We start from the raw sequence: 23,669 nt of genomic DNA on the forward strand, positions 1-23,669 counted from the left end.
ATACATCTGAGACATCATCCATACAAAGTTAGCGTTACTTTTAAAAATTAGGACCATAATATGAACCAGTAAAAAATGGGCCTGACCGAGCCTTGGGCAACCCCTGGGAGCAGGGTCCTTGGGGTGGCCCAGACCCCGCCCACATCACGGGCGGTGGGGCGGGCTGTTGTCAGAGCCAGACCCCAGGCAGAACACTGGCTGACGGGGAATGCAGGGGGTACGGCCTCCGCCTGCTCCCAAGGAGAAGGCTCCTGGCTTCCCAGTCTCTCTCCACGCCGCTTCTCCGCGCCGGGCCACGGCCGCAGCCTCTCCCAGTGTCTGGCCACCTTACGGGCAGACTCAGCAGGCCACTGCCAAGTGGGCTCGTGGGGCAGAGAGGACAGGAGAGACAGGGAAGGGGGCCGTGGTGAGGAGGAGGTGGGAACCTGCTGGGACCCCTGGCCACGTCCCTGGTAAGGGCACAGGCACCAGTAAAGGCTGGGGTGGGAAATGGCAGCAGCCTGAGAACCCTGGGAAGAAAGAAACCCACCCCCAGGTGGCGGTCCCAGCAGCAGGGTAAGTCGGGGCCCGAGCTCTAAGCTTCCGAGAAGCAGGTGCTCAGAGTGCTCCCCAGCCAGGGCCAGGAACACAGCAGGGGGGGACCTCAGTCCCCCGAGGAACCCGCCTTTGTGACCTCCTCTGAACTGGGACCAGGGCCCGGGCACCCTGCTGGTGTCTCTGGAGTGTAGGCGGGGCGCTCCCGGGCAGGCAGCCCGTCCAGGCGCCATCCCTGTGTTGTCGCGGGGCCCCGCGGGGCACGCGGTCAGTGCAGCACCTGGTCCAGCTCGTACTTCTCGCAGAAGCGGCTGGTGAAGGGGAAGCAGGTGAGGTACTCGATCCAGGGCCAGTGGATGGGGTAGACGTAGAGCCAGATGACCAGCGAGGCGAAGAGGCCGGCGAAGACCAGCAGCGACACCAGGATGAGGGCGCGCTTGCGGTACTTGTCGCTGGTGCCGAAGGTGATGTAGGGCAGGAAGGCGAAGGCCAGCAGCAGGCCACTGAGGAAGCCGAAGATGTGGGCGATATTGTCGATCCAGGGCAGCAGGCCGCACACGAACAGGAAAAGCACGATGGCCGACAGGTTCAGGAAGGCCTTCCAGGGCCGTTCCAGCAGCTGCCAGCTCTGGAAGAGCTCCACGAACAGGCAGGCGAGGAGGCCGAACTGCGAGCCGGCCGGGCCCACCTGGCGGGGGGAGGGGAGGCGGGTCACTGCCAGGACCAGGCGCACAGGGAGCCCGGGCACAGCCGGGCTGAAGCGCTGGAACCCGAGTCATCCTATCCGAGAGCCCTTCCCACGGTGGGCCCTGCAGCTCAGGGGACAGGGAGCTGCTGGACCAAGGCTGGGCTGCTTCCACCCAACATTCAGCAGAGAGGCACTTCTCTGTGCCCGGTACTCCAGGGGAGGGGACAGACACTGGACAGGGCAACAGCGTTAGGGTGAGCAGATCAAAAACTGCCTGGCCAGTGTGGTTCAGTGGGTTAGGCATCATCCCATGCACCAAGAAGTCATGGGTTCGATTTCAGGTCAGGGTACATGCCCGGGTTGCAGGCTCGATCCCCGGTGGGGGCGTGCAGCTTATCGATGACTCTCTCATCATTGATGTTTCTCTCTCTCTCCCCCTCCCTTCCTCTCTCTGAAATCAATAAAGACATATAAAAAAAAAATTTTTTTTTAAAAAACATATTTAAAAGACAAACAACAAAAACAACACTGCCGACCCTGTGTGTAAACAGTCACATACTAGCCACTTCCTATGGCTCAGCCTACAGATGTGTGATATGGTGGCAGGCATTGGTCGTGGTCATGAGAAACAAAGCAGAGAGAAGGATCAGAGTGAGGGACAGCATCCAGAAAGGTCTTTCTGGAGGTGCCATCTGAGCATGACTCAGGGACATGCTCCCTCAGGGCCCAGGATTAAAGGATCGTCCAATAAGCCTAGAGCTTAGCAGTCCATCCGTTGCTGATCCCAGCATGGAAGAGGCCATGTGTCCCTCTGGCAGACGCTGTGCAGGCGGGGTGGGGAGCATCCAAGCTGGCCCTCCCGTCCCTCCTACCCCGGCCAGAGTCCCTACCTCTGCCCGGTATGGGAGGAAGATGGCACTGGCGAGATTGCCAGTGATGCCACTGAGGATGAAAATGATGGAGATGCGGTGCCAGCCGGCCAGTTTCTCCAGGTCCTGAAGGATGGTCATTTGGAAGACCACGGACACGAAGCAGTGCACCAGGCTGGGGTGGGGGGGACACAGGCATAAGCCTCCCACGTCTGCCACAGTCACCAGCCAGGCGCTTCAGGAGCAGTGGGTGCTGGCTGGGCCCTGGCGCAGGAGCCCCTCCACAGGAGGTGCAGGTGGGCAGCCACCACAGGGGCTTGGGGGGTGGGCATTGAGAAGACTTACCCAGCGTGGAGGAACAGAGACAGCCAGAGCCTGTAGAACTGATCTGGGACCTCAGGGTTGAGAAAGGGCAGCAGCCCGCACACCTTGTCCAAGCAGTGCACCTGGTGGTGAGGGCGTGGGGGTCAGTGCCCAGGACCTGGATGGGTTGGAGGCCCTGGTGTGGGGGGCACAGCTGATACCCGCTGCAGGAGGGCACCCATGAGGCCAGCTCCAGTAGCTGCTATGCCCAGCTTCTTATGCCCAGGCCCTGCCTCACCTGGGAGCAGAGCGTTGCCTCTTCATGGAAATAGCCGTGCATGAATTCACAGTACTCTCGAGTGGTGATCTCACAGCTGGGGGACAGGGAAGATGTCAGGGCCCGTAGTACCCCTGCCCACCTGGCTTGGAGCCAGTGCCTGGCCACAGCCAGCAACACTAGTGGGAAGGCGATGCCCCTCTGCAGAGACTTAGGCTCTAGGGAAAGCACCCCTTCATCCTGCTCCCACCACAGGTGGCCCCAGAGTAGAGGAGGGAGGACATCAGCCCAGTTCGGGCGAGTGCAGGGGGCCCTGGGCGGAGGGCCAGGTGGCTCACCTGCCCTTGGTGCCGATGCAGCAGGGCCGGCCCTTGATCTGGCAGTCCATGTGCATGAAGCCCGTGCGGTTGCTCCTGGCCTGCTCTGTGCAGATCTGTGGGGCACCAACGGGGGGTCGGCTTGTGTGGTGGGAGCCCCTTCCCTGCCTTTCCCAGACCACTCTCTGCTCTGGATACTCACTGGCCACTTGGTGATGTCATCAGGCCAGATGTGGGCACCACTGGAGGCCGGTTCCTCACAGGTTCTGGAGGCAGAGGTCAGAGGGGGGCAAAATGAGGGGCTCTGGCACCCCCAGCCCACCACACCCACCCACCAATGTCCCCGTGGGTGGCACAGACAAAGGGATCCTCAACCCCATCTTCTCAGCCTTGCTGCGGGCCACCCTGGGACTATACCTGGGGTCCTGGTGGCACACAGCCCCTGATGTCCGCGTCTGGCCCAGATCGGACTTGTCCATGGGGGGCCCCATATCATCCTGCCACTTGACAAAAGTAGCCAAAGTCTCCTGGGAGATGGAGGTAGGCTGGTCATGCCAGGACAGGGCCACACCAATCCAAGTGGTTAGGGGATCCTTCAGGATAAGGGCTCTTCCCATCTCAGGGCTCAGGCCCATCTCTCAGACCCCCACCCCTGGGTGACACTCTCAAGACCCAGCTTTCACTTGCTTGGGTTGGGGAGGGTGGCATCCTCCCAGTGCTAGACCATGTACAGGGGTGTGTGAGGCTGGGGAGGGCAGAGGAAGGGAGAGGAAGGAAGAGGGAACATGGTCACTGCCCTTGAAGGGTCCCTCCCCTAGGCCAGGGTAAGTGGACGTGGTATAGGGGCCCAGGGAGGATGGTGGCCCCTGCCCGCACCGAGCAGTCCTTCCTCTGGGTCTGGATGCAGCCGGAGTGGTCATTCTGGACGCAGCAGCCTGAGTCCCGCTCCAGGTCTCGCTCCCGGGACACCAGCTGCTCGATCTGCCGGTCCTTCCGGATGCAGGGCGAGAACTTGGCTCCCAGATGGATCAAGTCAATCTATGGGGGGCAGGGAGTGAGTTCTGGCCCAGACCTGGCCCCTCTGTTGAGTGTCCCCTGATGAGGGGGGGTACAGGGCAGGCCAAGCCCCTCCCTGCCCAGCTGGAGGAGACAGGCCCAGGGCTCCTGTTGAGATGCTGTCCCCTGGGCTCTTACCGAGCCGGGGCCAATCCAGAAGTTCTCCTGCTGGAGGTACTTCACGCTCTCGTAGACACCTTTGTTCCTGAGCACCTGGCGCAGAGGTGGAAGGAGGGAGGTGGGAAGAGGGGTTTCCATCCAGGGTTGGGCCCCTTCCTCCAGCAAAGCAGTGGGAGCCCAGCGCACCCTCCCACCTGGGCCAGGTTGTTGCCGTGGGAGGCATTTGGTGGCCCATTATGCTGAGGCCTCCTGGGGGGCCAGGACCCCCATACGGAGCCCAACTTCTGCAGCCCACTCACCAGTTGGGTGGTGACGTGCTGGGCGAAGCCCACGGGAGCGATGCCGTATGTGCAGATCACCAGCAGTGTGATGATTATGTGGACGAAAGTCAGCCAATAGGTGAAGTAGGGCCTGGGGCAGAGGCCTGAGTCAGCACCCCATGCTCAGCTCTCACCTGCTCTCTCCCCTCCACCCTTCTCCCTCCCACTCATCCTTCACCAGTAACTCCTAAAAGGCACCTCTACGCAGCTCCCAGCTTGAAACCTTTGGATGGCTTCCCGATGCCTTTGGGATAAAGTCTAGTATCAGCCCCCTCCCACTGGTTGCAAGGCCCTGCTGTGCCCCCCTCCCCAGCCTCCTTCCTCTCCTCTTGCAGTTCCTCGCAGCCACAGGGCCTTTGCACACCCTGCTTCCTTTGTCAGGGATGCTCTTCCCATTCTCTTCAGCCAGCTCACTGTTGCTCATCCTGACTGCACCCCCGCAGCTGCTCACTCCCCCTCTGTCCTACTCCACAGGACTCTCACCACATCTGTTATTAATTTTTTCTAATTTGCGGTCTAATGTCTATTCGGTGGCTGCCAATCGTCCACTCTTCGAGAACTGCCCCTCTCCATTTTTTGGCTTCCCCCAAGGTCTTGGTACGTGTCTTCTCCCACCAGTCCCCTCACTCATGGTCACGGCTCCTAACTGTCCCTCTGACCCATCCGGCCCTCCCCGAGCCATTCTGTCAGGACTCAGTTGCAGGCCTGTGGGCTGGCACTCAATGGAGGCTGTTGATGGATTGCCACCTGGGAGCCCAGGAAGTGGGAAGGTGGAGAAGAGGCACCAAGTGCCCGGGGACCCTTCCCAGGTGCTCCAGGGTGGACAGGCCCCGGCACGGCTCCCGCCCACTCACCGGTGGCTGTCGAAGCTCTCCAGCTGCCGCTGCACCGTGCTGCTGATGCTGCGGCGGTAGCTGCGGTTCAGCCAGTTGCCCACCACGCCCAGGCCGTAGTGCCGCTTCTGCCGGTCGAAGGCAAAGTGCCTCACCTTGGAGGCGATGCGCTTGCCGCGCTTGGCCACAGGCAAGGAGGCGCGGCCACACTCCTTCCTGCTGGGGACAGTGGCTCTCAGCATAATGCCCACCTCATAAGACCCAGGAGGGACTTGTGGTCCGGGGGGGCCCCCGGGGTCACTGGGCTCTGGGGAGCCCTTTCCCAGCTATGCCACCTTCCTCCTCCTGCAGGAGGGACTGCCCAGAACTCACAGAGAGACCTGCACCCCATCGGGGGAGACGGGGGAGGCCGAGCGTGGGATCCCCCGGAAGTAGCTGGCGGAGAGGGGAGGAGACTCGAAGACATCATCGGGCATGGAGCTCATTTCTTCCTGGGGTGGGGGTGGGCGTGAAGGACACAAAAAGAGACAGTGTAAGGAGTCCTTGTCCCTGACACTGCCCCCCACAGCTCAACTCAAGGACAGGCAGGCTCTCTGGGAGGGAAGCGAAAGGTCCATGTGTGCTGGCTCTGACGGTGACTTTGCTGGTGGGCACCCTGCCTCACCCCCAGGTCCTCGCTCAGCCCGACAGTAACATGGGGACTCAGGAGCTCCGTGAGGTGGCATATCCTATCCCACCAATGGGCCTTTGGATCCCTCAGGGGCTCCTGGCAGGGAATGGTCGGGGCCAAGTCAACTCTCCTAGCTCCCAGGCCACCCTGCCCCCTGCCCCGAGGGCCCACACCCCACGCTTGCCTTACTAAAAAACGAGGAGTCGAATGTGTCTGCCCCGTCGACTGCATCTTCCTCCAGGAAGCTGGGGTAGGCGAAGCTGCGTTTGACCACCCGGCACCGCTGTCCAGCGGCATCCAGTACTGAGCGTCCCTGTGCACAGGGCAGAGGCAAGGGCATTAGGCTCTAGTCAGGTGCCCCCGACACCAGAGAAATCGTCAAGCCCCCCCCCCAGTTGCCTTGGGAGGTGGAACCCCGCCCAGAGCATGGAGGGCCAGGAACAAGGCACTAGCTTCTCCAGAGCCCTGAATGCACCATCCCTTTCCCCACGGCTTGCGCCTATCTTCTCCCCGGCCACCTCCTGCCCTCTGGCTCGGGCAGCTGGCACCCACCACTCATCCCGCATCCTTAGTCCCGAGACGTGGGCCACTCCTTCAAGTCCTCGCTTCTCGGTACGGCGCACTAGGCCCCTGCCCACCTTTTGGACCCCACCTCCTGCCATTGTAACTAAAACCACGTAGACCCACCTGCTGCTCCCCCAAAGGGCCATGCCCCCTCCTACCTCCAGGCCTTTGCATAAGCCATTCTCTCTGTTGAGAATGCTGTTCCTTTCCTTCCTTTCCTGGCAAATTTTTCCTTATTTTTCTGAGCTCAGCTCAAGTGCCTTCCCTGACATCAGCCCCTCTCCTGGGCGCGATGGGGCAGCACCTCCTCCAGGCAGGCCCTACACTTATCACACTGAATGGTGACATCCGCCCTCACCTGGGCTGGGGCTCGTCCAGGGCAGGAACACTGGCTCATTTCCCTCTGCAGCCCCCTGCCCAGCACAAACGATGGGCTCAGTAAACGGGTGATGAGTGCTGACTGCATCTTTCACTTCCTGCTCTCCCAGCCCATGTGGGTGCAGAAACCAGTTTCCCAAACCAGAGAGATGGCAGGGGCTCAGCTGGGAACTGGGGCTAGGACGTGGGCCCAGCTGCTGGGCTGCAGGCCCCCTCTCTCTGCCCAGGGATTCCAGGCATCCACTGCCTTGGGCACAAAGGAAGGAGCCTGGGTGAGCTCTGGGGGCTGCTGTCAGGAGAGGGAGGGAGACTGGGCGGAGGCAGGGGGGCATCTCACCTTGAGGAGGGCAGAGGCAGCTTGAAAGCTCATGTGGGCCACAGACATCTTCTTCCGGCGAGGGTGGGAGTGGCCAGAGCGGACGCTGGTGAAGGAGGTGAGGGACAGAACCCCCGGGGTCAGCGGTGGGTGGGGGGCGTGGGGCCGGTCCACCTCGTCAGGGTGGCGGAATGCCCGGCCTCGGGCCAGAGGGTCCACAATCTGCAAGGGAGGGAGGCGGTGAGCAGAGCGGACGGGCCCCTGGGCGAAGTCGCCCGCTGCCCTCTTGGTCCCTGATGGAGTCCACCTTGGGCATCTTGCAGGGCTTTGGAGACTCGGTGGCCTGGAAGGAAGGCACGTCCTGGCTGGGGAGCTCCAGGTCGCGCTGGCACGAGGCCTTGAGGCGGCCGTAGCGCACGCTGCAGTGGTGCAGGCTTCTGCGCTGCCAGTGCTGCCGCTCCAGCTCCCAGTCGCCGCTGACCCCGAACCACTGCGCGGTGCCCCTGTGGACAGAGGAGGCAGGTGTGTGCGCACACGCACAGCGGGGCAGCCACGAGGAGTGCTGCTGGGGAGGTGCGTGTGCAGGGGTCGGGGGGGTGACCTGAGGTCACAGCACATGGGTGCACGGGGGAAGTGATGGGAGAGCTGACGGTGCAAGTGTACATTCAGGAGTGACGAGGTGACAGGGCATGTGCGTGTACAGGGGGCTGACTTTAGATGATGGCACGTGCGTGCAAAGGGAAGCGATGAGAGTTGATGGCACACATGTGCATGCAGGGGTGACAAGGTGACAGGGCACGTGTGTGTGCAGTGGCAGATCAGCTTCCCCTGAGCCCCTGGTTCGGTCTCCAACGGCCAGATGAGCAGAGGTGGAATCAAGGCCAGAGCCTGAGGAGCTGGGCTGGGCTGGCCTCTGAGAGCCACTCTGAGTGGCAGCGACCCACCCCCACCTCCTTGAACCCCTCAGAATCAACCTGGGACGTTATGCAAAGCACATACCCCCCCGGGCCTCAGCGTCCCCAGCTGTAACTCGGGGCTAGATTCCCACGTCCACCCTGCAGGGGGAGGCTGCTCGTGCCTGCCTATGCCTTCTAGGAGGGGGGCCGCTGGGGCGGCCGGGCGGCTCACTTGCGGATGCTCTGAGACAGGGAGGCCTGGCGGCGGAAGCCGGGGCGCTTCTCGGAGCCCTCCTGCCATCGTCCCCGTGGCTCCTGGAGGCTGACGCTCTTCAAGTAGGCTGGATTCCTGGGCCTCTGTGGGGAGGCGGGAGGCAGCAGAGGGTGGGTGTGGGTGTGCGCACGTGCCCGGGTCCCAGGCTACATCTCCGCTGGCTCCCAACATGAAAACTCTAAGAGAACAGACCTCAACCCCAACTTACACCCCAAGCTGCTTTTGTTCTGAAGGTAAAATCACCGTTTTCTAACGTTTTTCAGAAAGCCCAGCATGCATTTCCCCGACTCCTCCCTCGTCACACCAGGATGTCCTGGCCTGTTTCTGTATGTCTGAAAGAGCCCTTGGGGCGAGCGGGCGGCATCAACACAGGTCCCCTTTATGTCCCAGGCTGTGCGGGAGCCCACGCTGTTTCGAGCCTGTTTTCAATGAGCTCTTTATGGACCAGTGGTCCAGCCCGTTGGAAACATTGATTCGTTTCTCTTCTCAGAGGAGCAGGCGCTGTGAGGTCAGGCTGCTGATGCCAAAGACGCATGGGCCCCCTTCCCCCAAGTCCCAGACAGCCCACAGCCCTCGGAAGGGCCTGGGCAAGGACATGGAAACAGCCAAGTCCCAGGTGGGACTGACAAGCCCGTTCTCAGAAACAGCATTTCTTGTTTTGCCTGGACCACCGGGAGATGGAGATGGAGCTCCTGAGTTCAGGGCCTGCTCCCTGTGATGTCCGGGCCCAGGAAAGCGGGGTACAGGCCTAAGTCAAGGGCCACCCAGGCGGCAGTGCTGGGGAAGGAACCTCCTCCAGGAAGTGGAGCTGCCCCAAAGGTGTCATGTGGGCACACGTGTCACCTGCGGCAGGGCAGAGAGCCCACAGGCTGCCCTTTACCTGGGGCAGCATGCTGGTCTGCTCGTCGGGGGCTGAGGCCTCGGGAGGCGGGATGGTGATGGACAGGTTGGGCGGCTTCCGGCTCTGCAGCCGGCTGCTGGACACAGAGGAGACGCTCTCGCCATTCTTGTCCGCAGAGGCCATGGTGGGCAGGGGGCAGGGCGGCTGGAAAGGAGACAGGGAGGGAAGCACAGGTGTGTTGAGAATGGGAGGGGACACGGGGACCCAGGTGCCAGGGAGGGCAGCCCAGACTGAGAACAACCTGCCAAAAGTTGGTTCTCACCTAACTCCGGACACTAAGCCACGCGGTAGAGACTGAACCCGGCTGAGGGGGGTACGCCACGAAGGTCTATTTCTGTCCCCCTTCATTTGAATTCCAGACCAGTGGGAGCTGGGAAGCCCCCAACCCTCCACCTCGGTCCATTTCTGGTCTCTGCTCAGGCAAGGACCACACACGGAAAGGAACAGGAAGACAGAAGATGGGGAGCCACAGAGATCTTGGCCACCAGGGGCCAGGCCTGGCCTTTGTCCCTGGGGGAGGACAAGAAGGCTGGGGAGCAGTCTGGTGACCGGTCCACAAACAACAAACTACGGCCCCACACTGCCGGGAGGAAGTGGCGGCTCAGTCTAATTCTCAGACCAGAAAGCCATCTGTCCCTGTCCCCCAAGACTGCCTGGTTCCTTTTTCAGAGGTAACCGAAACTGCCACCTGTGTACTTTTCTATCAAAATACAAGTGATATATGTTCATTGCAAAAAAAAAAAAAAGAATGGAAGAAGAGTCAGAGGACTCCATAAAGCAGAGAGTGAGCTCGTGGCCTGCCTGTCACCTGTCCTGGAGGGAGCTGTGTGCCTGTCCTTCCAGATGCCCCCTGGAACAGGACCCAGGTAGGTACTTCACCCACACTCACACCTGTCCTCCTGTGGCAGGCACACTGTCCCGTCAGCACACATAGACAGATCTCTTTCCTGGCAACTGCAGATCTCACCGAGAGGAAGGCCCTGAGATTTACTCAGTTCCAGGCTGGAGGTTATTTAGGATGCTTCCAGCACTTCAGACTCACGTCTGATGTTAAGGAACAGTCCTGTCTGTGCTGCATGTGCATGTCCGAGTGCTATCACAGACAAAGTGCGAGAAGTAGAATTGCTGGGTTGGGTTGGGTTGGACACAAGTGTGTCTTGAATTTCAACAGATCTTGCCAAATGGCCCTGCCAAAAGGAGGTGGGTAATTTACCCCAGACTCCAATCCCCACGTCCCCTTGGATTCCACCAGAATCAACACCCTCTGCCTATGCTGTGCTCTTCCTCGCATCACTCACGCTGCCCTGGGACCTTTTGCTCCATAAAATCCTTAGCTCTTTCCTCGCCCCACTTCCCAAGGTTCCTGGGGCAGGTTTGGTTTCTTCTTCACCCCGGACAAGGCCAGGGACCCCACTGCCACCTTCCGATGAGGGTGCCAACCCTGGGTGTGCACAGATGACGGGGAGGGTGACACACGAGCCCTCTGGCCAAGGGCAGGTGGGGCCAAGGTATGGGATGATCGGGTTACACAGTGATCACATATGTTCCAAATCTGTTCGTCTCCTCCATCTCTACCTGGGCCCCACCAGGGCCACCATCTATCACCTGAAGCATCACAGAGGCCTCCTAATTCCTCTACCTGCTGCCCCTGGGCCTCCACCCTCATGACCATTCTCCAAACAGCAGCAGAAGTCGCCTTCTAAAGGCACAAAATCACAGTCACTTGCTGCTCAAAACTGTCCCAGAGCTTCCTATTCTCACTTAAAGTACAGTCCAGGCTTCTCACTGGGAACTCTGGGCCCTGTGTGGCTTTGTCTCCGCCTTGCCCCCTCCTGCCCACCCTGCAGGGAGGTACTGGGGAGTCGTGGCCCAAACCACAGACTGGAGCCAGGAGGCCTCGGCCTGACGGGCACACGGACCTGCCCTTGACCACAGGTCACCCCCATCCTCACCTACGACGGGGGACTAACTTCCTCCCTCCTGAGCATCATGTGAGTGAACAGGACACACACACAAGCAGCGTGTCCCATGCTACAGGAGTCCATCCAGATAAAAGTCCCAATAAGCAAATCCAGAGACATGAGTCCTTGCTCGGGGCTGGGGGAGGTGGTGGCTGAAGGGTGAGGGTTAATGTTCTGAAGCTAATTGTGGTGATGGTCATACCTACCTGTGGATACCCTAAAAACCACTGAATCACACACTTTAAAGGATGGTTTTAGGTGAATTATATCTCAATAAAGCTGTTTATAAAACGCCTCAAGTAGGTGCTCCATAAATGTTGGGCCTCTCCCCATGCCGGTCCCTCCGTGCCCAGATCGGATCATCGCACAACAGAGTAGGCGGCTCCTTCTCATCATTCCGGTCCCAGGTTGCATGCCACCTCCTCCGAGGAGCTCTCCCTAACTACCTGAAGCAGCTGCCTGGTATTCACTGCTGCACCTCCACTGCCAGGAGAGTGCCGGCCCACAGGTGGCACCACCAGGTATTTGTTGAAAAACAAACAAACGGCGGGGAAGCAGCCAGTGCCAGAGCCCACTCTCCTGGCTACCCGGCTTCCTACCTTCAAGTCTGGGCTCAGCTGACAGCTTGCTGGGTCCGCTGCAGAGGCCTTTAGAGCATGTTCTAGTCCCTCACTTCATACAGATGCTCCGGGGCGAAGCTTCCGCCGTGCAGGGGTGGGCTCAGAGGGAAGGCGGTGGGGGCCTTTGGGCCAGCAGGGCGGCTCCCGAGTGCTCACGGCCACGAGCCTGCGAGAAAGGAAGGACCGTGCTCAGCGACTTGGAAATGTTCTCGTTGCTGTTGTTTTGGTTCGTTAAGTATTTATTGAGGTGGAATCCACCCAACAGAAAATGAAGCATTAAAAAGGGAGTAACTTGGCCCTGGCCAGCGTGGCTCAGTGGATCAAGCATTGGCCTGCGCACACGAAGGGTTTCGGGATCGATTCCCAGTCAAGGGCACATACCTGGGTTGCAGGTTCAGTCCCTGGCCCCGGTCAGTGGAGGCAACCAATTGATGTGTCCCTCTCACATAGATGTTTCTCCCTCTCTCTCTCCCCCCACCCCCTTCCACACTAAAGGAGACAGAGTGGAGAGTGCAGGCCACAGGAAATCTTGGTCAGCATCTGAGCACTTTGCAAATTGTGTTTTTCAGAAGCCTGGGCACCGAGAGGGGCCAAGGGACTGCTTTGGGATGGACCAGAGGCTGGGGGCTGGTCTGGGCCCCCCTCTGAGTCCACAGGGCAGCACCCCCTTTGCTCTACATATTAGCTCAGGGTCTTTGGTTACCTAAGCCCTCCAACTACAGGTGACAGGAACTTTTGGTGTGGAGGGGGCCCTGGAGAGGGACCTGAGGCAGAGCTGGGGGCTCAGGAGGTTTCTTATTTCTTTAAGGCATAAACAGACTCAGGCATCCTTCCTTCTATACCCAAGCGCTGGGAGCCCTGAGCCCATGCCCCAGGGCAGCCCAGGGCAGCCTGGCCGTGGATGTTACGGGCAGTGGGCCTCGGCGTTGGGCAGGCTGGTTCCTCAGAGTCCTTAAAGCCATGTGATGATGCTACTCTGAGTCCACTCTAGGGACAGCTCTAAGACGACAGCCTCACTGGGGCCCATGCATGGAAAGTTCCCTGGCTTGGCCTCCTTTGGGACCGGGGGCAAAGGGAGGGCATCGCGTAAGCACTGCCCTGGGAAACTGGCATCAAGAAGGGAGGCAGGCAGGCAGCAGAGGGAGGCTGGGGGTGAGCGTGGGGCTGCCATGCCTGAGCTCTGGTAAGGTCACCAACCAGGCAGGATCCTTCTGGAACTCAGAGCTGACCACAAACCCCAGGAATCAGCACCCCATGCTTTTCAGAACCTGCCTCTACACCCTATCAGACACACCATGTCTCCCTAGCTCCCACCTCCTCTTATGTGAGGCTCTGCACCGGGCATGTTAGGCTCCGCCTTGGCTGCCTGGCCAACGCCTATGAGCTGGTTTAATGAAAGTAAAGTGTCACTTCCTCCAGGAAGCCTTCCTTGTCACCATCAGACGGAATCAACCACTTTCTCAGCAGCTCTCTCAGTATCCTGCACGGCTGGTGTTCCCACAGTCCTGGACAGCACAGGGGCTGACATACAGTTAGCTCCATTGGTAGCTAACTAGATAGAAGGCAGGCGAGAGGGGGGCACATGTATGGCTGCAGACAGTCAGTTCATATCCACCTGGACAGAAACTGTCACCCCCAACCCTGCAGCCAGCCCACGAAGCGGCCTCCTCCGGAAGGCTCCACTGAGCGCTGCCTGTCCCAGGATGAGTGTCCAGTGGGCCTCCTGTTACCCCAACCCCAGAACAGTCCAGACTCCCCCGCCAGCTCTGCCATCCCAAGGCCATGCCACCCCCAGCTGGGACCCCTGGCCCAGGACCCACTGTGCTGCCAGCATCGGTGCCAGTCTCCTGATGGGGGGAAAGGCAGGCGCAACCCCAGGCTGAAGGACTGGAAAGATGGGACCAGCCCCAGGCAATCCTGGGGGTTCTGAGAAGTGGCCAGGTGGCAGTGGCTTAGCCAGGAGGGACAGGCCCTTAGACCTCCCTCACCCCCCCTCATGGGCTGTGGCCAGGCCCTAGAGAGCAAAGGCAGGGGTGGGGACATTTTCTGGGGAGTGTGGTACCTAGCGGAGCCACTTTCCCCATCTATGAATCCTGGCCTGTAAGCAATGCCCCCCACCCTGCCTGTTTCCTTCTCTGTTAAGTGAGGGGGTTGGAGAAGATGACGGCCCAGCTCTGACACTAAGGAAGGTCACATATTTGGCATAAAAATACCAATTTCCCCAGTCCTGTTCCACCATGGAGGGGAGGAGAGGGGCTGCTCCTGAGACCACATGTGCCCAACTTGTCCTTAGGGCTCAGGGAGTGAGGGTTGGGGGGTGTCAGTGCAGGGGTGGTCACACCCACTCTGGCTGCCTGCAAAACCCAAGTCTAGGGGGAGCCCAGGCGGAAAAGGGCTGGAGCTCTCGGAGTGCCCTGCTCAGCGCTTATCTCCTGCACCCCAGAAGTGCTTGCTCACTGCAGGAAACTGTGACATCCTGGGACCAGGCTTCCTCCTGGCCCACAGTCACATCCGCTGCTCTAAGACCCCCTGGCCTGCCGCAGCTCCCAGCCCATGAGTGGGGGTGAGGGAGGTCTAAGGGCCTGTCCCTCCTGGCTAAGCCACTGCCACCTGCCTCAGCTGGATCCTGGCCTTGGTGGGGCCTTCAGCTCCAGTCCCAGAGTAGTTAGGGGACTCATAAGGGGCCCGGGTAGAGGGAAGGGCTTAGGGTGGGGTCCAGACTGGGGTGGGGGTGGTGCAGCACTCAAATCATGACACAGGTCGAGGTGCCCCACCTCACCCAGTCTGCACCCCACCACCCTCACCCCCAGCAGCCAAAGCCAGCGAGCAGCAGCCAGGACCCAGCATAAGTGAGGGAACTGCAGACTCAGAACCTACTTGCTGATGCGGCAGGAGAAGCCAATTTCCCCACAATGGGTGGGGCTGGGCACTGCCAGGGAAGCCCTGTCCCAGCACATTGCCAGGGTACACAGGTGTCCCCCAGGGAGGCCCCCAACAGCAGCACTGTGCCATCCAGTCATAGTGCTAGAGGGCCTCCCACCCCTCCTCCGTCTGCCAGCCTGCCCCCAGTTCCACCTGCACCAAGGAGTCTGGCTCCAGTCCCCTCCCCCGGCTCTACCTGCCAGCCACCAACGCCCACTAGCAGGTTCCAGACTACTCCCTGGTTTCGCTAAAGATGGACCGGGTCTCCATAACCCCAGGTCTGAGGACTTGAGGGGCCAGAGCAGGGAGCCAGCATCAGCTCAGGCCCCGGACAGAAGCTGGCAGGTAATGGACAGGTGGGCTCAAACCGCCAGTGGCCACAAACGGAGAGAGAGTAAGCAGTCCCTCCTGGGAGGAAAGAGCAGACCGTTATTAAGCATTAGGCATGATCAGGAAGTTTGGGGGCCTCCTGCGGGGAGGAGAAGTGACTTCCAACTGGCCTGGGCTCCCAGCTGTGGGCAGTCCCAGGGCAGAGAGGCCAGGCTGCCCTGCCAGTCCCCTGTTGACTCACAGGATGACAGGGGGAGGGGTCGAGGAAGTGGCCCGTCTCCCTGCTTCCCTGCCACAGAAACTGAAACTCGATTTTCCCACCCACAGCCCTTCTGGGAACCAGTCGTTTTTAGAAAGCTGCAAAGAGAAAGAGGAAGCTGCCCCCGGCCGCCACCCCCACCCCGTGCAATCCTCAGCAAAACCCCTGCATCTGCTGACCTCGGGAGGGGCTCCGGCCCCACCAGACCCGGAAGGAGCTGCTCGCTAAAGGCTGTCACTACTCTGGTCTCCCTCCTCGGGTCCCTAAGCTGCCCGCACGGCCAGTGACACCCCGTACACCTCCCGGCCCTGGCAAGAGGGAGCAGGGACAGGAACAAAGGGCAGGAGAGCAGAGAAGGCTGGCGGAGGGTCTGGGACAGGGTTTGGGAAGACAGAAAGGGAGGGAGGAAACTGTCCGTTGGAGGCTCAGTCATCAGAGTTAGAGGCCTCCCGCCCTCCTGCCAAGTACCCGCTTGCCCAGAGGTGCGGGCAGGTGCACACACGAGCTGAGCATCCTGCTGGGCACAGGGGCTTCACCCGCTGCGCCTGCCCAGTGAAGAGGCACAATGGGATCACCTGCGGGTTTGTGCCCACCCCACGTCCCAGGGGACAGGTCCCACTCACTGACACCCTGCCCAGAGAGCCCCTAGTTCACCCCCACCTCCTGAAGGGCATTGCGCAAACCCAGTTCATCAGATAAAGAACTCGCCTGGCCAGTGTGCTCAGTGGTTGAGCGTCGCCCTTGCACCAAGAGCTCCCCAGGTCGGTTAGTTGCAGGCTGGATGCCCAGTGGGGGGTGCAGGAGGCAGCCCATAGATGTTGATGTTTCTCCCTCATCAATGTTTCTCTCTCTCTCTCTAAAAATCAATACACAGAGGGATGGAGGAGGGCGGGTGGGGGGAGGGGAGAGAGTAACCAAAGAATTTATATGCATATATATACAACCAAGGATATGGACAATGGTGGGGAGAGGGACTGGGGAGGGGGAAGGAACGGGGTGGAACCGGTCATTGGGGAGAAAAAGGGACATCTGTAATATTTTAAACAATAATAAAATTAAAAAAAAATCAATACAGACTGACAAATCTCAGAGGGAAGGCCGGGGTTAGGGTTAAGGTTAGCAGCGATTAACCAGAGGACACAGACAACGGTGCGGTGAAGGCCTGGGGAGGGGCTGGGACCCAGGAGAAGTGGGGTAAATGGGGGGAAAAGGGGCGGACCGCTGTAATTCTTTCAACAAAGGCAATTAAACATATTTTTTAAAAGTCTGGTTTGATTTTGTGTAGTTAAAAAAAAAAAAAGATAAAGAACTGGAGGAGCGGGTTCAGGTGCTCAATGACCCACTGGCTTTTCCCATCAGACCCCAGGTTCTGGGCTCCCTGTGACCCAGTTAGAGTGGCTTGGGTGGCAGGCCGACCACAGACACGGGAAGCGGGCGTTGGGTTCCAGGGCGCTGCCTAGAGCAGTGAGAGCAGGTGGGGGCAGGGAGAGGCTGCCATGTTCCCAGGGCAGTGCAGACCCCAGGGTGGCTCAGGACTGCGCGCCCATGTGCGGGACTGGCAGAGGTGTGAATGCCCATCCTCCTTGGGTCTAGGAAGCCAGCTGAGCTAGGAACACCAGAGCCACGTGTCCTCACATCCTAGGTGATGCACCTGCTGGCAACACACGAAGCCAGGCACCACTGGAAGTGAGAGCGCTGCCAGGTGCCCCTAAGAGGACAGGGTGCTGGGCCCTGCCCACCATGGTGCCCTCCCAGAGGCTCCTCTGGGACTCTCTGGACTCCAGAGCTGCTGGTCAGAGCAGACAAGGGGACAGCAGCTGAGCAGGGATACAGGTGCCTGAATGGAACCCTGGGACAATGCCCTCCCGCACCCCAGGCCAGCAGCAGCTCCCAGAGCCTGGAGGCAACTACAGCTTGGGGCATCAGAGAGAAGGGAGTACATGGGCCTGGTGGGATGGGGGGCATGTTTCATCCCAGCTCGGCTGCTCTCTGAGCGTTGCTGGGAAGGGGAGGGGTATGACGTGGCCCAGAAGGCCCTGGTCCTCTTTGGGCCAGACACCAGGGTGGCAGGAGGGTTCCTAGAGAAGAAACACACACCCAGCTGGGCACCACGAACAAGCTTGGCTCTAAACACTCCAAGATTTGCCTCTCTCAGGATCTCGGGGTACCAGGAATTGGGTGTTCAGTGGTCCTTGGAGCTCGCAGAGGCCTAGCACATCTCAGTGGTCGGGGGAAAGGTGGGGCACTATATGGATGGGGAGGCCCACTTCACTTCTGCTGGGAGCTCCCTGACACCCAGATGTGACCAGGCTGTCTCTAGACCTGACCCACCTCGGTACCCAGCATGGGGCTGTCTTGTGTTTGCAATGGTGGAGTCCACCCATCTTCCAAACTCCTCCTTGTGGCCTGGCTCCAGACAGTGAAAACACTGTCCAACTGGGAGGCAGTCTTAGGCTCAGCCCTAAATGCTGTGTGACCTCGGACAAACCACTTAACATCTCTGAGCCTCAGTTTGTTTATGCTTAAAATGCTGAGTATCCTTCCAGGGGTGTGAAATCTAGGTGTCCCTGTCACCATTAGCTAGGCCATATATATACTGTCTCCCAAAAAATGTATGTACACTTTAATAGCTGATAGCTCAATTTTGAAAACGAAATGTATTTCAATAAACACTGCCTTTATAATTATCCAAAGTGTGTATATACACTTTTTGGGACACCCTATATACATTTTTATAAATGTTTTTTTAAGTTGATTTGAGAGAGAGAGGGAGGGAAACATTGATGAGGGAGAGAAACATCAGTTGACCGTCTCCTGCATGCCCCCTACATGGTGATCAAGCCTGAAACTCGGGCATGTGCCCTGACCAGGAATCAAACCAGTGACCTTTCAGTGCACGGGATGATGCTTAACCAACTGAGCCACACTGGCCAGAGCAGCTAGGCCATATTTTACAGAGCAGTAAGGCCCTGGTGCAGGTCACTCAGTCAGAAGTCGGGCCCTGAGCTGCCCTGGGTCCTGCACTGCAACACACTCAGAACAGAGTGCCGGGTGCCCCTTAGCAGGGAGGAAACATGCCAGGCAAACAGTTTTCTGCTTGTAAACAGTCATTAAAGAGCTAATAAACCAAGAGTTAATAAACCCAATTTTCCAGAACTCTGCCCTGGGGCTCGCTGGTTCCATGAAAGAGAACCAGCCCCAGCTCCTGAGGTGCTGGGGCTTCAGGGCACTTGGACACAAGCTCTTACAGGCCACTCACATGGGGGAGCTCATCACTGTCCCCCCCCCCCCTGCTTTGGGCAGCATGGGCCGTCTTGTTGAGGAATGAGGGCTGGAGACAGGGCTCAAATCCTGCCTTGACCACCTACCCTGCTAGGAGACTTTGAGCAAGTTACCATGTATGAACCTCAGTTTTCCCTGCTGTGAAATGGGATGATGCCCACCCCCGCCAGGAATCCAGCAGAGATAACAGGAGACATGAATACACAGTGCCTGGTATCCTGTCCATGGCCAGTAATTGACATCCTGGCTGGCCTCTGCCATCATCACTCACTTGGTCTCTATATGTGAGCCAAGAATCTAGAGGTAACAGATTTCTATCTGACAGGTGGGAAGCTGAGGCACAGAGAGGTTAACCCACCACCAAGGTTCCCTAGTTAGGAGGTGCTTGGGCTGTGATTCCCCCCCCCCACATTCTGCAGCCTGCCATCACCCTCAAACTGGTGAGAAAAATGGCAAGAGAACAGGCTTGGGGAGGCGACTCTGAGTAGTCCAGATCTGGCCAGTCCCAGGAGCTTGGGCCTTTGATTCATGAGCCGCTCCCACTCCCTCAAGCAGAAATGACATCACCCAAGCCTGGGTAGCACTTCTCCTTTTACCACAGGGCTCTCACATTCTCTATCTCTGTTCTTATCTGGTTATCTTCCTTGGCTGATAAAGTCAGACCTTGGTTCCAATTCCTGCTCCAGTAGATCCCCCACTTTGGCTTCCAGGCCTTCTGGGGCCACCACAGAGGCATAACCCGGGCAGGGCCACCTGGACAGGGAAAAGGTGCTTCTTGCCCAGCACCAGGGACAGAACCACCTAAGGACGTTCTTGGCACAAGCTCCAGGACCACACACGGGAAACAGAGAAAACCAAGGTTTTGGGCAGCTTGCCCCAAGAGCCGGGGAGCAGAGCTGCGCGTCACCGCCTCCATGACATCCCTCCCTGCCCCCCACACCATCATGACACACAAGCCGACAGGCGGGAAAACCCCTAGGCGGGGGTGGCAGTTCACGCCTGATCCTCCGCTCCCAGAGCGAACCCCATCCTCAGTTCCTTTGGCTGACACGGCTCTGCGGTTCCCCCACCTAGACGGCCACGTCTACAGAGCAGCACTGCCTCATCCCGTCCCCCCAACAGCCCACGACGCGCGGCTCCGTCATCGCAAGCCTGTGCCAAGGGCACACGGACACGCTCCGAGCAGCAGCCACGATACCGTTATCTCCACGGCTCCCTCGCCGCGTTCTGCGGCTGGGCACCGGGCCCAAGGCTTTGTGCGAACCACCGCTGGAATCCTCACGGCGACCTTCCCACCCGGAGCCCACTGTGCAGCTGGGGAAACTGAGGCACAGGCTATTGAAGTGACCCCCATCCTACTGACCACACTCTCCTAGACCACTGCGCCCGCTGGCCTCTGGGCCTTGCGTCTTGGCTCCCCAGGCTGAGAGTCACCGCTTCTCCCCACCCACCAGGCCAGGGTTTCTCATCAGCCCACCCAGCTCCAACTCCTTTCCCAGGGCGCCCAGAACATCCTTCCTCCCCGCAGCTTTGGAATTGCAAACGACCTGCATCTGGGTGAGTCCCTGGATACATTTCCTGAATGAGACAATGGGGACAAGGTGGCTCTCTGTAATTCCCTGAAGATGACAAAATGAATTTTTCTTTATGCCCATCTGACTCACACAGGGAGGCCATAGTAGCTTTATGGACTGTCTGGGCACCTCCTCCTGGCCTGTGTCCTGGGACCTGCCTCGCTTGGCAGCTTCCCTCCGTAGCCCGGTCACCAGGCCAGGTCAGCCTGCACTCTGGGAGGGCCATGCCGTCCCCACCACTCCTCCCCCAGCCTGGCTCAGCAGGATAGGAAACTGGGAGCAGATGTGTGCGCTCACTCTGGAAATCCCCAAGAGTGGCCAGGACAACACTGAGGCCTACTCCAAAGTGGGTGGCACAGGGACCTCCGGGGATGTGTGGGGGAGGAGAGGCAGCCGGGAGAGAACATCTCCCCTGACACTGCACTGTGGGGCGGGCAGGGGCCGGGCCGCCTATTTCACCACTGCTCATCCTGGCCCAAAGGGAAGCACCGGGTCACCTGGATATGAACAGGTCCATGCACGCACGGACACACCCCGGACTTCTTCCTGCTCTGTCTGCTGTCTCATCTAGGGCAGAGACAAGTTGATAGGAGCCCTGCAGAGAGGCCACAGCAGTGTCCACAGCTCTGGCCAGAGTAAACACACCACTACTGACCCAGAGCTAGACTGGGGGCCCCCACGCCTCTGTCACAGATTGGGGGTGACTTATTCCTCCTCTTGGAAGGAAGTCCCGTCCCGGGCAGAGTGTGAGAGATGCCAGGTAGAGCTGCAGCTCAGAAATGAGTGGACCAGGGAGGATGACCTGGTAGTCTGTTTACTGCCCGTAGCACAGGGATTCAGGGCTGGGCCTGGGAAAGGGCGGCCCAGGTTCAGTCCTGGGCTCCACAACTGACTTCCTGAACGGCCTTGTGACCTGAGAGGCACACTACAGGTGAGGGCCACTACTGTGGGTTTTTGTTTTACTGCAAAGATGGGAGTCTCACTCCAGCCTTTTAAAGACCAAAACAACAACAACAACAACCCCACCAAAAATGCAGACGTCAAACCAGAAACTGCCACCTGCTCTCTCACCCTGGCAGGGTTCTGGGGTCCAGAAGTGAACGTGACTAGGGCCAGTGGATCCTGCCAGGAAATGGGAAGCAGGATGGTGGGGTGGAGTGGACATGGGCTGCTGCTTGTAACAGCCACCTGCCCCATTCTCTAAGAGTCATCCCTACCGGGGATCTCCCTGTCTTGGAGCTCTGATGTCCTCCATCTCTCACTCTTGCTCAGCTGACACCACGAGCACAGGGAGGGCCTTGCTCTCCCAGCCCGTCCTCTGGTCTAACCACAGTGGAACTTTTTACTGCAGGAGAGAAGCAGACTGGGGAGCCACGAGGAATTAGGTGCCTTGCTATACCCCTGGGGTGATACTTTCCTGTGTAAATACTAGGAGAGTTAGGTGTGAGTTCAGAAGGGAAAACTCCAACAGGTCAATGGCATCGGGCATCCATGCCCGCATCAGCAATGCAGCTTTGGGAAAATCTGACAGCAAAACTCATATGCAGGGGACGTCTGAGTTCCTGTGTGGGAGGCTGCCCTTGGGGTGAAGTACTTCAGGACTGTCCCCTGCCCCTGGTCTCAGCTTCTCCCCATGGCACCCAGACCTACTTCCTGAGGCAGGCTTAAGGCACCAAAGGCAGCCTCCTGCTAGGGGAATAACTGCCCTCCTTACCTCTTATCTCATTTAGGTTTATTCCAAGTTCTCCTCCCAATCCCTGGGGAAACTGAGGCAGGGAGGGGCAGTCAATGAGAACTACAGGCATACCTCAGAGATATTGTGGGTTTGGTTCCAGACCACTGCGATAAAGTGAGTCGTAATCTTTTTGCTGGTGGAGGGTCTAGCCTGCAATTTGTTTAAAAGAAAAGCAACATGTGAAGTGCGATAAAAGCGAATCGCAATAAAACGAGGTATGCCTGTTACTTGGACCAGGCGCTGTGGCAGGATTTCTCAGCCTCGGCACAGCACTACTGACATTTTGAGCTGCATGATTCTTTGTCATGGGAGCTGTCCCATGCGGGATGTTTAGCAGCATCCCTGGCCTCTACCCACTAGATGTCAAACACTTGTGCCCCTCGTCCGAGCTAAAAAACAACCAAAACGTTTTTTAGATATTGCCAAGTATCCCCTGGCCAGTAAAATGGTCAAGAGCCACAAGTTTCACTTTCCAGGTATCCCTCTGCCCTATCTATAGACAGCGAGAGAAACACAACACAGATGCTGGGCTCACTATTTTACCAGCAAATGTCACACCCAGGGGTCCTAAATCTAGCGAGCCACTTGGGAAACAACAACCAGCCCACGGTGGGGTCAATCCCTCAAGCCCCACCCTCCTCGGACACTCCAACCCTACAGCCTGCTCCCTTAGTCTCTCGCCCACTTAGGCTGGGGCTGAGACCTGGGCTCCCCCTCTGTCCTGGGGGACACATGTCCCCTAGAGGACTTACCCCTCCCTAATCTAACCCCAAGGAACCTCAGTCCAGAAGTCAAGACTCCTCTGTCCAATTTCTGAGCTCGGGTCCGGCCTTGCTGTCCGAGCCCACCCTCCCACACCTGTGTCCACCTCGGTGAGGGCGGCTCGCCCCCGAGGGAGGGGCGGGGAGGGGGGAAGGGGGGGAAGGGGGGAGGGCCTGAATTCCAGACCCTTCTGGCACCAAGGCGGGACTGCGGGTGCTGCCCTGGGGCAGTCCCCTTTCTTCCTCCCGGGGCTTGAAACTTCTGTCCGATCGTCCTGCCCCCGCAGCAGGTGACCCTTAGCCCAGGGACCCCCTGGGCATCCAGTCCGAGCTGAGCCCCTGGGGCCGGCGGACCTGGTCCCGCCGCCGCGCCCGCGTCCAGCCCGGACCTCCGGCGTCCGGCTTGGCCCACGTGGGGCCCTGGAGCTCCGCAGGGCGGGCACCCTCGCCCGCGGCGCCCGCCGCCCCAGGGCGGGCTCAGGCGCGACTCCACGGGCCCCTCCGGCGCCTGAGGCCCTGCGGCGGGGAGCCCGGTCCCACCTGCCGCCCGTGCTCACCTCCCTGCGGCCCCAGGTCCCGGGACGAAGCGCCGAGCCGCGCAGCCGAGCAGCTGGGCCGCGGCTCCTGGGGGCGGGGCCCTGGCGCCCCGCCTCTTCCCTACCTGCGCAGGGCGGCGGGGGCGGGGCCGGGCCCGGGGGCGGGGCGGCGGGGGGCGGGGCCGGGCCCGGGGGGCGGGGCGGCGGGGGCGGGGCCGGGCCCGGGGGCGGGGCGACGGCGGGGGCGGGGCTCCAGGGGCGGGGGCGGGGCGACGGCGGGGGCGGGGCTCCAGGGGCGGGGGCGGGGCTCCCGCCTGCCCTGGTGGCCCCGCTGAGTCGTCGGCATCTTCCAGGGCTGGCGCCTGCCCCGCAG

The 23,669-nt window shown here is 59.7% G+C and overlaps 1 protein-coding gene across 1 annotated transcript; it reads right to left on the minus strand.

Moving 5' to 3' along the window:
* Positions 1 to 62: 62 nt before the first annotated feature.
* RHBDF2 (rhomboid 5 homolog 2) lies at positions 63 to 22,257 on the minus strand. Its single transcript, XM_016212465.2, has 19 exons — positions 22,072 to 22,257; positions 11,877 to 12,063; positions 9,296 to 9,460; positions 8,374 to 8,498; positions 7,553 to 7,748; positions 7,267 to 7,467; positions 6,172 to 6,300; positions 5,690 to 5,808; positions 5,339 to 5,533; positions 4,464 to 4,575; positions 4,183 to 4,257; positions 3,865 to 4,026; positions 3,406 to 3,515; positions 3,191 to 3,254; positions 3,010 to 3,104; positions 2,693 to 2,768; positions 2,437 to 2,537; positions 2,113 to 2,266; positions 63 to 1,222 (listed from the first exon to the last, which is right to left on the minus strand). Exons 3-19 carry the CDS (start codon positions 9,437 to 9,439, stop codon positions 803 to 805), a joined length of 2,478 nt encoding a protein of 825 aa, XP_016067951.2. The 5' UTR covers positions 9,440 to 9,460; positions 11,877 to 12,063; positions 22,072 to 22,257; the 3' UTR covers positions 63 to 802.
* Between the last annotated feature and the right edge of the window lie 1,412 nt (positions 22,258 to 23,669).

The sequence above is a fragment of the Miniopterus natalensis genome, chromosome 17, assembly GCF_054644295.1.
Source record: "Miniopterus natalensis isolate mMinNat1 chromosome 17, mMinNat1.hap1, whole genome shotgun sequence".
Taxonomy (NCBI): Eukaryota; Metazoa; Chordata; class Mammalia; order Chiroptera; family Miniopteridae; genus Miniopterus; species Miniopterus natalensis.

Coding starts and splice junctions, on each gene's coding strand:
- RHBDF2 (XM_016212465.2), bottom strand. CDS start 9,439: ATGGCCTCTGCGGACAAGAATGGCGAGAGCGTCTCCTCTGTGTCCAGC. Junction 7,468..7,552: donor AGCCCTGCAAGATGCCCAAG/GTGGACTCCATC, acceptor CCTCCCTTGCAG/ATTGTGGACCCTCTGGCCCG. Junction 2,769..3,009: donor TGCATCGGCACCAAGGGCAG/GTGAGCCACCTG, acceptor CCTGTCCCCCAG/CTGTGAGATCACCACTCGAG.